Source organism: Porites lutea, chromosome 8 (genome assembly GCF_958299795.1).
Source record: "Porites lutea chromosome 8, jaPorLute2.1, whole genome shotgun sequence".
In the NCBI taxonomy this organism is placed as follows: Eukaryota; Metazoa; Cnidaria; class Anthozoa; order Scleractinia; family Poritidae; genus Porites; species Porites lutea.
Genome location: NC_133208.1, coordinates 22,743,686 through 22,759,473, shown reverse-complemented (window position 1 = coordinate 22,759,473; position 15,788 = coordinate 22,743,686). Strand labels below are relative to the sequence as shown.

Here is a 15,788-nt window from a genome sequence, read left to right as displayed (position 1 = left end):
TCTTCAATGTTTACTCAAGTTTGGGCTTATAGAAGATAATGTCACAGTTTTTCAATGACCATGAAATTCAGAATCCGGGTAGTCAGTTAATCAATTGTGGCCCTGAAAAAATTTGAAGGGAAAAAAACTACGAATTTTTAAGAAAATGCTTTTTTCGTGAGAAGGACTCTTAAACGCTGACAAACGTCAACAAATAGCTAAAACTATAATTTCTATATGTTTGCTTTGCTCGAAATCGCGCGCATTTACAAGGCCTTAAAGCTTTTTGCTGACTTGCAAGGACCCATCTGTTATAACGATGCCCAAAATAAAGGGATAAATCTCATAGTTTATTAGATATAATCGCGTAAAGTTTGCTTACCATTTTTTTCATAAATTATGAGCTTAATTTGGAAACTGCTGAATTTCTCGAATCGGGTCTTTGCCATTTTAGTGAAACTCTGTTCAGCGCAAGGCACTAATGCGCACTATGTGTAGCCGAGAGATTTTCACGAAAAAATGCCAGCAACAGCAGATTTTCGACTCAGACTCAAAGGGGCGTGGCATTATAACCACATGACATTTACTCCGATCGCCAAAAATTTTATGTTATGTTGTAGATTGATCTATATTTTTTCCATTCTATGCGTTAGACTTACGATAAAAGTAAAGGTGGGGATACCAGAGAGCTTCAAAGTAGGATGGTACCCCTTCAAAAAAACTGGGTCGAGTCACCTTAAGTGCAGTTTTTTTCTATTTTTCTATTTTCTTTTCTTTCTTTAATACAATGTAGCCTACGTAAGTGAAATGATAGAATATCTATTACTTTACTTGCACCTTGTTTTTAGTTAGTGCCACAATAACGGAGATCGCACCCAGGTGTACCATTAAGATAGTACACATAATATGAACCACAATTTCTTACTTTGATGTTTGTTGACCAGTGACAGCAGTTACCAATATAACGAAAACACACCCGCCTGCTGACCTGACCGTCTGCTACTGTAGGGTGTCCACCATTCAACCAGCCGGCTGCATAAGTGTTACACCTATATTCAGGTGGACATGAAGTTGGCATTCTTGTGCCGGCGGACCCCTCAAAACGAAACCAACCAGGTCCGATTCCACTGTCACAATTATAGCTGCGAGTAGTGTACGTAGCCTTTCTGTCACCGCTGTTAAGACTTCCGTAATTCTGACATTCTGATATAGGAAAAAAGGAAATAATTATAAAAATTATCATGAGAACTAACTTAACTTTTGAAAAGCTTGAAAATCATTTAATATTTTAGTTTTTCTTGTAGTTTGACTGATTTCACAAAGGTTTATCTACTGAGCATAAACAGGGCTCTCAGAAAAAACGTCCTGGACACATGTTGTATTGATATAAAGACTATGGCAGACAAAGAGGAAGAAGGGTAGGAAAAATGACTGCGGCGAAAAGGCAATAAGGAAGTGAGACTTTTGTAACAGAAAAAAAAAAAACTATTAAATGGCTATATAGTACAAGGGTCAAACACGGGAAAGACTGACTCATCACGCTATTCTGCTTCTTAAACCCAAAGAAATCTGTCATTGTTTGAACAGTGTACAATATCTACAATTAGCACGTGATTGTTACAAGGAAAATAGACAGCGCGAAGATAACCAGTGTCCGTAAATAGCAGGGGTTAACAATGTATGCGAGTTTGTGCTTCGGGATACAAAAAAGTGTCCGTTAACGTTGTCCATATTAAACGGTGTCCGTATTAAGCGGGTAAATTTTAGAAACTCTCCGTTATATACGGTGTTTCGTCTTGGAGAAATTAAAATTTTATGTCTGTCCTCTTATTGTTAATAGAAATTAGCCAATGAGCGCACGAGAATTAACTCAGTCAGATTGTAAAAAAATAGAGCTTATAAAAAGGTTGTAGTGTCGGCAATAAGAGACTTTTACTTTACACCTTTGTAACTGTTATGAGGTTGCCTTGGAACTTTAGTACCAAGGTCGAGTTTCAAAATCCCCTGAGTTAGGATGACCATGAACTCAAAAGGAAGTATGAACTATTCCTGTTTGATATTTTCATTGCCTGCAGTTTCATGCAATTTCATTTTCTTCTTCTGCACGGATCCGTGTGCGTCAAGAGATGCGGCATAGAGTAAATAACGGAAAGCAGCGAGCCACACTTTGCTGGAGAGCCTCCCTTTATAAAAACAAGCTCGGGCAAGTGTCAGATACGATTGAAGCTTGTTATCATAATGATCAGGCTGAAACGCGCAAAATAGAGTTTTTTTCTTTCTGAGCTTCCGTGCTAGTGGCATGATGCTCTCTCTTCAAATGGTGTGGTTTTAATCTCGCAGCCTACTGCGAATTTCAGTGACGTTTCAGTTTAGCCCCTCCAAATTTTATTAAACTCAGTCGGAGGCGTAGAGTCCATATTCTCCATATTTGGCATACCCGATCTCCATATCAGTCACGGTCTCTTTCCATATAAGGAGCATATTAAGCAACAACGACTGCGACGTCATGGAGCGAAAACGCCACAAAAAAGTGTATTTGCGCTGTTTCAAATACATTTTTATCACTCTTATTCCATTTCGTTCAAGTTAATTGTATAGTTTTAAGAAACAGCTAAAGACTTATTATTTTAAACTTGCATACAATTTTTAATTATACATAGGTGTATATTAATTTTACTCTCTTTTTTATCAATTTTAATGAAACATATAACATTTCTTTAAGTTATAATTATTGTAAGTAATAGGTTAAGTACTAAATAATTAAGTTAGGTGTCATTTACAGATGTATTCATGTTTAATTCGATAATTAATATATTTTTAGATAGCTTTAATAGTTTGTAATGCGCATTTGATCATTTGATATATGTTAATTTGCGCAATACCAAATAATTAATATTATTATTATTATTGTCAAATGTTGGTGAATGGTTTTTGGTGTTTAATTCTAAGGTAATGTATCTCCATGTAGGAAAAGAAAAAACAATCGTTTTCTAGTCTGCAAGCGTTCCGTGTTTAGTAATGTTTAAAACACGAACAGCAGTGTTTTATCACTGGTTTAAATTTCGAGCGTAATAAGCGCAAGATTTTTTAACCAGTGATAAAACGCATGCCTTGTGTTTTGACAAGCCTTAAAAAAATTTCAGTTTATTTGACACATGTTAAGGGACTTGCCCAGCTCCTTATCTGCAATAAGCTTAAGAAAATGGTCGATGCGCACTCTCGTAAAATCGAAAACAGAAACAAGTTAGACATGCCTTCCTTTAGATACGCTGCCGGTCAGCGGCCATGAGCAGTCCGCCTCTGGAATGACTTTGCAGAATCTTCAGGTAATATAGAAGAATCTCCAACAGCTTAAGGCTGAAGTGAAGAAGCGTCATTTCCTTACTTCATTTTTTTTTTCCCAATACAATGTAAATTTCACATACTGTAAAGTAGATAATTATGCTTTTAATCATATATCAAGTTGGCTGAAAAGCCATTTTATATGGGGTCGGCTAATAATCTATTACTATTACTAAATATTTCACTTCATCAGTAGGATTGCTAAATAAAGGTTTTCTCTTTTTAACTAAAAAAATAAAATAAAATAAATAATAATAATAATAATAATAAGCAAGCGAATATTAACGTTAAAAGCCAACGTTTCGGTATCATCATGACACCATTCTCAAGGCAAAAAGAACAAATAATGCGAAGATTTGATTTCTATAGTCTCTACAAATTAGCATAATAACAAAGGATCACAAGTTCTCCAAGTAAATACCTTTGCGCGAATCGAGTCCGCCTGCACGTTTAAGGATGGTTTGAGTTTTCTTATAAAGAGCATCTCCTTAATTAGGCAATCAAATTTGTTGGAACCTTTAGTGAGCACGTGAAATTGTTCTGAAAGAAAAAGTGGTACGTCCGAGTTATGTTCGCTAAAATAATGTTTACAAATTGACGACGATTTCTGTTTGTGTCCATCAACACGTTCGTGGAGGTTGCCGCGAGTATAACCAACATATCCTGCATCGCACAGGTTACATTGAAATTGATAAACTAAACATTGTTGGTTAACAATGGCTGGCTTGACTTCTCGAAATTTAAGGTCTTCGTTGAGTTTTCTGCTTATGAACACGGGTTGAACAGTGGTCTTGATTTTTAAGCTGTGGTCTGTGAGACGTTTTTTCACTATATTAGCAGGGACCTGATCTTTAAATGGTATGACAACTCGGATGGGGGCTGGAGTCGTGTCGGTTGATGGAATTTGCTGCTGGTCTGCCACCTTGGAATCTACGAATTGTTTGACAGCCAGATTGAATATTATGATAATAATAATAATAATAATAATAATAATAATAATAATAATAATAATAATAATAATAATAATAATAATGACAATCTTTATTACAAAACCTCAATTAAAATCCTGTTTACAATCAACCTGCTGTTACAAAAAATCTTATTAATTCATCAAAACACTATCTACAATTCCATCCGTTACAAAAGAAACCCCTCGGCCTTTATTAGAGAACAAAAACAATCCTATATATAATAAGTGAAGAAAGAAACTATTCATTTACAAATTCTAAAAAATAGAAGTAACTTAACCTTACATAAAAGAAGAGGAAATAGACATAATTAATAATAATAATAATAATAATAATAATAGTAATAATAATAATAATAATAATAATAATAATAATAATAATAATAATAATAATAATAATAATAATAGAATGGGAACACAAAAGCAGCCAAAATAACAAAAGTTGGATGGTCAGATATAATCAAATGCAAATACAGGAGGGTACCCCTCCCCCCTCCCCCCGTCCATATAATCCACAGTTATTCTAAATCGTACAAGAGGGAAAAACGTTCGAAGAGAGTGTCACTTCATCTAACAGCGATGCAACACGGCATAATGGGAATTGATATAAATTAAGTTTTGCGGAATTGCAAACTGGTCAGTGACTAGTACACGTAAGAATTGTTTGCGTCTCACTTCACCGACTTATTCTTGGCTCGATGAATAAACAGTCGTGAAATTGGATTAGTCTGGTGATTTCTCAGTGAAAACACTTCGACATGTTTGTGAATAAGGTTTTGCAAATAAGTTTTAATTTTGTTGCAAATTAGGATGACCGTAGTATATAACATTTTTAACATTTTATATTTATTATACATTACATGTCTCAGTCATTTTAACTCGTATTTTTCCTCAGACCGCATTAAAAGCCCACCCGCCCCAAGTGATTGAATTCGTAAAGTCCATTGGACGATACTCCTAATGAATACTGATAGGTTTTGAAGGAGGTGTCACTAAATTTACGATTTTTATGACGTTCTCGCTTCTGTGGTGGCTCTCTATTGTAAAGCTCCTAATGTTTAAAAAAAAAAAAAAAGTGACTTGCGCACGGTACGAATACATTACTAATTGAAGTCGCATTTATCTTCGTTTAGTGTTTTTGGTAAGAGGTCGTAAAACAAATTGGTACAGAATTAATGAACAAGGGTAAAGGGAAGGAAGAGCGAAATAAAATACACTGTAAGGGAAAGGAAAGTGGATGGAGCCAACTGAATTTCTTTCAAAGGTTACCGTGAATGAATAAAAATAAAATCCAAACACAAGATACTAAAAGGAGAAGATAAAAACTAGCAAATTAAGATTTGGGGTAACCGTGATTCTCGGAGGATCTATTTCCGAACTTTTCGTTAGACAACAGTTGGGTCTCGACGGTTAAAGTTGACCACATTAGCAGTTAATAGGGAAAATTTAGGAGAAATCGGCAATTCTGCGGATTGAAAGTAATATTGCATATATCATGAATAATGTAATGGTTCGCTCGTGATCAATGTGAAGATTTTTCGACTCCCCGCTTTAACTTGGCGGAAACAAGTTTAAAGTTTCCTCTTCTAATGAGAACCTTATTGAGTCACAAATATTTCATATATTGAACAATTATTGAATGAGTCTAAGTAAGATGTGAGGCATTATGCAGATCGAGGAGGAGCATGCCATCGATTGGGTACTGCCTACATCGGCCTCCAAATATGGTAACCGTGTGCCGGTTGTGAGGATTTAGCGGCGGGACAGACAATCAGAAACGGTGAATAAATAATATTGAGAAGAAACAAGATTTCAAGCTTGTTGCCCCTTCCAATCTCACTCCCCTGCTTCTGTTTAAACCATTTTGGTGAGAAGGGTCTAACGTCAAAGTGATTTTTGCTAGTTGGACCTTAAGTATGCAGCACCACGGCAGTACCATTCGCCTTGTGCAACGGATTTACAACACGCCATTTTCATATATTTCTTATAGTGAAGCTTCTTTATCTCACGTAAAAAAATGGACGAAGAACCCTTTGATCAATGATGCTCAAAGTTTTTTTAAAAATTGGCCACTGATCATGAGTCCATCCGATCATTTCATGGCAGCTAATGTGGTCTTTGTCGTAACGTTTCAGTTCCTCTTCTATTTTCTTGCTCAAGACGCGACTAAAAATCGTACTCTTGCAATTTTCTATGGAGTACTGAACTCTATCTTTTATTTAGGGTGTTTCTTCATGTTGCGGCGGAAACCGATACTTTTGTGTTGTGTTGTGGGTATTGATTAGTTTTCTTCTCCTCATCACCAAGAAACTGTCATTATGTAGTGCATTATTGCAGTATGTCTATAAGAATTAGTCCGTTAATCCCTAAACCACTGTCTTGGAATACTGCTCAACATACTGAGAATGTTGAGAAAAAAAAAACCAGAAAAGTAGGAAACTCAAACAGTAATTAAAAGGCTGGCTTAGTCTAGTAGGTACGAAACGAGTATAACCACAATCTAACCAGACGTATGGACGATCATTCTCGTTCCCAGAGCTTCGATCCTTTTGGTCAGCGTGGATCGCCGACGCTGGCCCGCAAAAGGATCGAAGCTCTGGGAACGAGAATGATGGATCATACGATCCTTACATATTAGAAGTCACTAGTAAGTAAACTGTTACAATTATAAAGGCCTCTTCACGTGTAGGTGGGTAACCCGCCTGTCCATATAATCTCTCATAATAAATTTGATCAAGTTTACATGATAGGTGGGGGTAACCATATGAGAGATTGTATGAACAGGCGGGTTACCCTACCTAAGCAGGTCACCTCACTAACCTGAGGACGTAGGGTTCAACGCGGGTTCAAACCCCGGCCGGACCAACACTCGGGGTCTTTAAATAACTGAGATGAAAGTGCTGCCTTTGCAATGACATCTGCAAATGTTTAGACTTTCTAGTCTTCTCGGATAAGGACGAAAAACCGTAGGTCCTGTCTCACAGCACTTTCAATTATTTCTTTTTGTGGGAACATCACTTTTCGGAGAGAGTAGGGGTTGTATACCCCGGTGGTGTGGCCCACCTTTAAGGGTTGTGGGGTTGGGTAGGGATAACATGCACCTCGCATTGGACCTGAGTCCCGTTCGTTCACATTCCCTCTGGGCAAGCCTGTGTCCAGAAAAACTGGTAAATAGACGTATGGACGATCATTTTCGTTCCAGAGCTTTGATCCTTTTGGTCAGTGTGGATTGCCGACGCTGACCCGCAAAAGGATCGAAGCTCTGGGAACAAGAATGATGGACGATCCGATCCCTACATATTAGAAGTCACTAGTAAGTAAACTGTTGCAATATAAGTATTCACTTAATATATAAGAAATCTTAAATAGCAAACTTTTCCATTCTCTTGTTCTTCAATGGGCCTTGGCTTGTACAAAGCCAGTCATGATCAATACACGAATTCGTGCGTCGTAATGAAGCAAGAAAAAGGGGAAAAGATCAGAAAAAGATTTTGTGAAGAATGAATTGCAGAAACCATAGCTCGCGTTGATGACAATACTCATGTCATTCCCGCAATACATATACTTTTTAGGCAGTTTGAGTGGCTAATAAAAAAGAATTTGATTAATTGACCAGATCTCGCTTTCGGCTTCGTCGACAAGAGATCTGGGTAATATTTGCATATAACTGAAACCCTCTTTAAACAATCAACGTTAGAGTACTCTGCTTCTAACGAGAGTAAATAAGGGTCTAGTGAATGAACACATTCCTATAATTCTTGGTGATTAATTACCGTATGGAATATTAATGCAAGTTTTGCCATCTCCGAATAGAGGTCTAGTAAATGGACATCTACCTAATATTCGTCGAGTTGATTACCTGATGCTAGATTGCAAGTTCTGCCATTTCCAGTGTAAGGATTGTTACATGAACAACTAAAGGATCCCACTGTGTTGGTACATGAAGCAAGTGAACTGTGGCAGTTGTGAGTACCGCGGGTGCACTCGTCAATATCTACAAAAAGGGAACAATACAAGCAAGCGTAATCATAACCTTTGTAACCGTTTTCTTTGTAAAGGGGAAACAAGTTAAACGGAATTAATTATTTTAAGCTCGATAAAAGGAAATTGATCGCAGGTTTGAATAATCTATATTGTGCACTTATTGGACAAAAAAAAATATCGCACTTACGCACATCTTACAACTTTACGTATCTTGCCGACCTGGCCCCAGTTGTTCAAAAGATGGATAACTCTATCCAGTAGATAAATCTCTATCCAGTGGATAGCGCAATTGCTTACCTCATACTAACCTACTGAATAGTGATTTATCTGTTGGATAGCGCTATCCAGCGTTTGGACAACTGGCGCCTGTACTTTATTGCTTACATAATCTGACTGCTTGACATCGCTTCGTCTGTTCGCTTACTCCAAGCGGTCATTTTTACTGTAATTTTTTTTTTTCCCATCCAACCCAAACTTTATTGGAAGGGCAAGAAGAGTACAAATAAAGAATGTTGTATTGCCGTTGTTGCCGGTTTATTCAAAAAACAAACATATCAAACAATCATTTTAAATTAGACTTGAACGACTCACCACTGCAGGTGTTTCCATCTCCTGTGAATCCTGCTTTGCATGCGCATGCGTAAGACCCCACAGTATTACTGCACACCCCATTAACGTCACAGCTGTGAGAGCTGGTAGAGCATTCGTCGATATCTACATACAAAAATGTTACAATTACAAAAATTTAAAAGCGAGTAGTTTGCATACATACATAATTTTTATTATGCTTACACTCGAATTTTTTAGTAGCTTGTAAGGTGATATATTCGAGAAACCAATACATAAACATTCATTAAATACGTTACAAGTCTTCACATAAAAGAAACTATCTTTACAACTTTATCGAATAGATATAGTTTTAGAAATTCATCTGGTGAAGTTTAGTTTTTAGTTTGGTGTATTTTTAGGAACACCCATTGCCTGTTTAACTGGGTTACACACAGTAGTGTCATCAGATTTTGTGAGTTTTTGCTTGGGGTAATTGCTTTTTATACTGCTAAAGACAAATTTAGCATAAACACTTTGTTTTTAAATTACACTATTCAACTTACCAGAGCATGTTCTTCCATTACCCGAGTATCCTGGTTTGCAAGCGCATGTGTAAGAACCCAGAGTATTGCCGCACACCGCATTTACGTCACAGCTGTGAGAGTTGGTAGAACACTCGTCGATGTCTAAAACAAACAAAAAAAATAAATGAAGTTACTCCACTACAAGTAAAATCGCACTGGCCTACATTGAAAGAGTTTGATTGTATAATTCAAACGTAAAACTGCGTTGGGGGTCATGTATCACTAAGTTGATACTCATTATAAAGTGGGTGTCTATGGTCTTCTACGCGCTATTCGATTCAGACCGGGGGGGGGGAACTTTTGAAGATGAATGTCTTCCAAACTGTTCAAGCTATAACCACTACACTTAGTGGTTTTTCCTAAAAACTAATTTAGAAAGTCGTCGTGACGAATACGTCTACATTGACGTAACCACGGCAACCAAGTTTTGGAGGCCAAGTTCTTCCACAAAATACATTTTAACCTTCGATAAAAGTATAAAAAAACCTGAAGAACCCTTACCAAATCCAACACTGTTTTGAATGTATTTTTAAGCTATTTTTGAAAACTGTTTTTAACCTGTTTTGTGAAATAGGTTTTAAATAGGGTGAAAAGTGTATTTTTAATGTATTTTTCGACTGCTTTTAAAGGTGTTTTAACCTGTTTAAAACGCTATTAAAAAAGAATTTTTAATGTATTTTTAAATTCGTTTAAAATATATAAAAAATTCCAGGGCTTTTGCAAGGCTCAAAACAGGTCTAAAATAGTTTTTAAATATCTTATAAATCGGAATAAAAACAGGATAAAAACAGTTTCAGAAACATATTTTAATTTGCTATACTATTTTAAAACTATTTTTAATGGCAATTTTAAACATAGTTTGAAAAAAACAGGTTTAAAATAGGTCCAAAAATATATTTTTAATATATTTTTCGACTGATTTTAAAGGTGTTTTAACCTGTTTAAAACGCTATTAAAATGTTATGCTTCAAAATATATTTTAATAGCTTTCTAATGGGTTTCGAAATTTAGTAAAATAATCGTATTTGCAAATACAATAAAAATACTTTGAAAATAGTATTAAAATACCACAGAGGAAGAAAAGCAATAGCACGCGTATATTGTGAAAATACATCAAAAATAGGATGCAAAAATGCAAAAACAGTATAAAATTGTAAGAAAATAGCCTTAGAGTTGTCTGAAAACAGTACAAAAATCGGTCGAAAGAGCATGAAAACAGTACAAAAACAGGATGAAAATACCATTTAAATTCATGAAATAAAATGAATACAAAACCGTCGAAAATTACTCTGAAAAAGCAAGATTTACTTCTGCGAAATTTCTCCACACAGTCCTACGCTAGCATTTCACCGGAATTATCTCTTAGCCGATTACTTTACGTTGATTTCCCTAGGAATTATCGGGAAATTCTTATGGAATTTTTCAGAAATGCTGAAATCAATCTTTAGCCTGTGTACAAACCCCCTCCCCTCAATAAAAATCGGAGGGGAAGGGGGTCGGTACACAGGCTATCAATCGTCCGCTTCAAAAGAGTATTGTGTTACGTTACCGGTAAATAATAATCTACATACATGTAACTTACATTTTTTATTATATTCACGGCTTTACTCAATTATTATCAGAAGCTTGCAGGCTACGCCTGAACGTTTAATTATTGGCTGATAAAGAACAACATAAGAATAACACCATCAAATTTACACGTGCATGAAAGAGGTCGGTGACGTGACATCAAGTGACTGAGAACAGCGAGGCTGAGCATGGAACCCTGTAAAAACTAGAATTGCCGTACAGGCGGGAGTATATAAATGTTTACTACCCTTCATTTGTTTCTCATATGGCGTATACTTAAGCGTCTTAGTAACATGTTATGCATATATTGTGTATAATACTCACATAACAGAAGACTCTTGGATTAACACACAAGACAGCACAAAACCGCGTGCTTCGGAGAGAAACTGAACCAGATCCTTTCAAAGTACATAACAGTCGCTGAGGAGTCATACCCATTTTTGATCCGTGATAAATGCAACATCTACGTGTTCAGACAATCCGCAGAGTTGAAATGTATACTTTTGTAAGATCGTAACAAACAGTAAAATCAAGCGCACCCGCCATCACAGCAACCGCCGGTACAATAATTTGAAATGAGCAAAGGACAACGGACGGTTTGTTTATCACGTGCATTTGTCACATCACCGCGGCGCGAAGTCGTGATTTCAGTCGCGCGTGACATCTTAGAAATAATATGCCATGCATGTGCGGAATAATCTATGAGAGAAAGATAACCATATGTCGGAGTTTATTCATATCTGAGCTTTGTTTCTTGATGCAATATATATGAGGTGAGATCTTAGCTTGGATAATTTATTTATTATGTAATTTCAAGGGCTTATTTTAGATAAACCTCTGTTGACCGCGTGCATCCGGTTCTCGGCCCGCGGCTTCGGCTGTTTGTGAAAAAATTTCTATATGAAATTAAAATGCGATTTTAAGAAGTTTTTTTTAAAAAACTTATGGAAAGTCCCGTAACTGCATTAATTGAATCACGGCTAAAATCTACGCGGAGATTTTCGCAGAGAGCTTGCAGGTAATGAACAGTGAGGAACGGATAGATCTTTTATCGGAGACACTGTCACAGTTACGTCCTGTCAGTCAAAGCTAAAACCTATTCCTAATTTTCTTCTCTTTTTTTATTTAATTTAGATTTAATTTTTCGCTTAGCTTCGAACTTTGTTGGGAGGAGAATCCGGTCCACAATATGTGACAGCTTGTTTTGAGTCATTTATGAGTTCGTGACACGATGAAGGCTTAAAAATTAACTTTGTGCAATTGTTACTTTTATTTATAGTCTGAGTATGAGTCTCCCAAAAGACATTACAGTATTGCACCCTAGTAATACTAAGTTATAAGTACACTACTTTAAAGTATTTACAATAAGGTAAGCATTTGATGACTTTAAGCAGACTTCAAATAGTTTATGGATAATCTGTTTTTATAGTCAGAGTGCTGTGTGCCCAAAATACAATTCAAATAGACCTCAAAACAGTGTTTAAGTACCCTATTTAAAAGTATTTAAAATGCGGTCAGTTCTTAAGGTTTTAAAACATATTTCAAATAGTCTATTTGAACTCTGTTTGTAACTTTGTCAGTAGATGCGTCTCAAAATACATTTTAGATACAACTCAAAACAGTCTTAAAGTACCCTATTTAAAAGGATTTAAAATACGGTCAGCATTTAGGCTCTTAAAACATATTTCAAATAGTCTATTTGAACTATGTTTATAACTTTGTGAGTGGATGCGTCTCAAAATACATTTTAGATACAACTCAAAACAGAGTTAAAGTACCCTATTTAAAAGTATCTTAATTACAGTCAGCATAAGAGCCCTTAAAACATATTTCAAATAGTCTATTTGAACTCTGTTTGTAACAGTGTTAGTGGTTCTATGCCCAAAATACATTTTAAATACTCTATTTTAATCATATTTATTAAACAAAATACATTGTAAATTGATGAGAGAGGTTTTCCTTTACATGAAATACAATTTAACTACACTCAAGATATATTTCAAACAGGGGCGAAAATTTAAATTTTTTTGTCAAATAGTATTAAAATACAGGAAAATAGTGTTCAAATACTGAAAATACATTTTAAATACTTTAAAATCAGTTTCAAAATACATATGGTTTGGTAAGGGAAGAGTGGTATGGCCAGCCGAAATATTGTTATAAAAAACAATACACGTTGTCTAAAATTAGCTTTGCAGTATAGTCTTTGGACTTCTCGTTCTTCGTTATAAAAAGGGGAGTTTGGTAATTGCCTGTAAGGCCTTTTTCCTTTTGCTACGATGTTTACTCCTTCATTTTGTCCTTAACGAGCAAAGTCTGTTTTGGAGGACTTCTAGTGCGGATTAAGCAAATGTTTTCTTCCCCCTTTTCTTTTCCAATTGGCTGTTTCACAACAAATTACAAGGGGTGGATCTCGGATCCTCTGTGCTTGAAGTACCCAGAAGGAAATAATTTTTCCTTGTTTTGTGTAGCCTTTTTTTTGAGGGTAGTTTTAAAAATCTGCTGTTTTACTAACCAAAAAGTAGATAGACGCGGTACAGAGTCGAGGTTCTCGTTACTGGCTCCACAAGAAGAAAACTGAGCATTCTTTTAAACTTCCTCTTTCCATTTTTTGTCTTTTAAAGGGGTATTTTTAAAATTGAAATGAAGCTGTTCTTAAAACTACCGCATGGTGATCGCGCGGCAGCAACTTTGTTGAAAATGGAAATCCTTCACTAAGGTTTCCAAATATGGAGCGGCGAGTGAGCGAGACGGTTTTGTTCACTAGTGAAAATAATGATATAGCCAATCAGGGCGTCGCACGTCGTTTTTCACTAGTGAAAAAAATGGTATGACCAATCACCTAGCTTTTCTAGCGCGAAGAGACTATTTTTATGTCGATGATTTTGGCGCGTAAATGTCGGTATGTACATGATAAACAACTTTATCTGTTTTTAGAAATTAATCTCGTGTAGCTTAGTTTTTGGTTTGATGTGTTTTTAGATATGAATACCCACCGTTGCCTGTTTAACTGGGTTACACACAATAAAGTCATCGGATTTTATGGGTTTTTACGTGGGGTAATTGCTTGAGATACTGCTAAATACAAATTTAGCATAAACACTTTGTTTGCAAATAGCACTATTCAACTTACCAGAGCATGTCCTTCCATTACCCGAGTATCCTGGTTTGCAAGCGCATGTGTAGGAGCCCACAGTATTGCCGCACAACGCATTGACGTCACAGCTATGAGAGTTGGTAGAACACTCGTCGATGTCTAAAACAAACAAAAAAAGATGAATGAAGTTACTCCACTACAAGTAAAATTGCACTGGCCTTCGTTGAAAGAGTTTGATGTATAATTCAAACGCAAAACTGTGTTGGACGTCATCTGCATCTCCTTCCATCTGCATCTGCATCTCCTTCCATCGCCTGAGAATCCTGCTTGACAGGCGCATACGTAAGAACCTAAAGTATTGCTACACATTGCATTGACGTCGCAGCTGTGAGTGTTGGCAGAACATTCATCGATATCTGCATATGAACATATAGTTAAAGTTGTTGTAATAATTTTAAAAGTGGTAGTTTAATGTATTCTTGGATATGATAACAACTTGTTGCATGTTTAAATGGCTTATACAATCGGGACATCATAGTTTATGAGTTCTTACGTGACACAATTACATTATATACAGGGTGTATTGCGAAAGACACTTTGAACTATATGTTTTATTCATACACCATGCAGCTTACCAGTGCATTTCCTTCCATCGCCTGAGAATCCTGCTTGACAGGCGCATGTGTACGAACTTACAGTATTGCTACACATTGCATTGACGTCACAGCTGTGAGTGTTGGCAGAACATTCATCGATATCTGCATATGAACATGTAGTTAAAGTTGTTGTAAGAATTTTAAAAGTGGTAGTTTGATGTATTCTTGGATATGATAACAACTTGTTGCATGTTTAAGTGGCTAACACAATCGTGACATCACAGTTTATGAGTTCTTACTTGACGCAATTACATTATATCCAGGGTGTATTGCGAAAGGAACTTTTAACTATATGTTTTATACATGCATCACTCAGCTCACCAGTGCATTTCCTTCCATCGCCTGAGTATCCTGCTTTACATGCGCAGGCGTACGATCCCATAGCATTCCTACACACTGCATTGACGCCACAGTTGTGAGAGTTGGCAGAACATTCATCGATATCTGCATCATTATGAACATGTAGTTACAGTTTATTAAGTTTGGCAAATGTGACTTAAGGCAACATGAAATATTGTAAATTCTCCTAATTTCGATCGCACCTTTGCAGGTTCTTCCATTTCCTGTGTAACCAGCTCTGCATGTACAAGTGCGGGAGCCTACAGTGTTTTGACAGGCAGCGTTGACGTCACAGGTCTTAGGGCTTGTTGCGCACTCATCTAAGTTAAGCAAATAAATTTAAAATCAAATAGAATAGATAGAAAAGAAACAAGACTATCAAAAGGTAAAGAATTGTGATATTACATCAATAATAAAACATAAATATATAGAAATACAAGTAACAAATTCGTATTTAAAAGTTAAAAATTAAAATTGTTATGGTAATATTTACATTATATACATTATTCTGACAGAACTTTAATTAAAATGTTCTTAGAATAAGAAAGTCTTTATTCAAGTTTTAAATTTTGGAATGTCATCATGATTACGTATGGGTTCTGGCAGTGGGTCCCAAATTGAAGGTGCTGCAAATTAGAATTATCTACAGCCATATTTCTTCAACTTTGCTGATGGTATTGTCAGGAGCCTCTTAGAGGCAGATCTTAAGCTTCTTGATGGTC

At 36.0% G+C, this 15,788-nt stretch overlaps 1 protein-coding gene across 1 annotated transcript; it reads right to left on the bottom strand.

Moving 5' to 3' along the window:
* Positions 1–823: 823 nt before the first annotated feature.
* On the bottom strand, positions 824–15,458 carry LOC140945354 (uncharacterized). The gene is made up of 8 exons (XM_073394390.1): positions 15,270–15,458; positions 15,049–15,171; positions 14,707–14,829; positions 14,108–14,230; positions 9,385–9,507; positions 8,864–8,986; positions 8,148–8,282; positions 824–1,182 (listed from the first exon to the last, which is right to left on the bottom strand). Exons 2-8 carry the CDS (start codon positions 15,107–15,109, stop codon positions 824–826), a joined length of 1,047 nt encoding a protein of 348 aa, XP_073250491.1. The 5' UTR covers positions 15,110–15,171; positions 15,270–15,458.
* Positions 15,459–15,788: the final 330 nt, after the last annotated feature.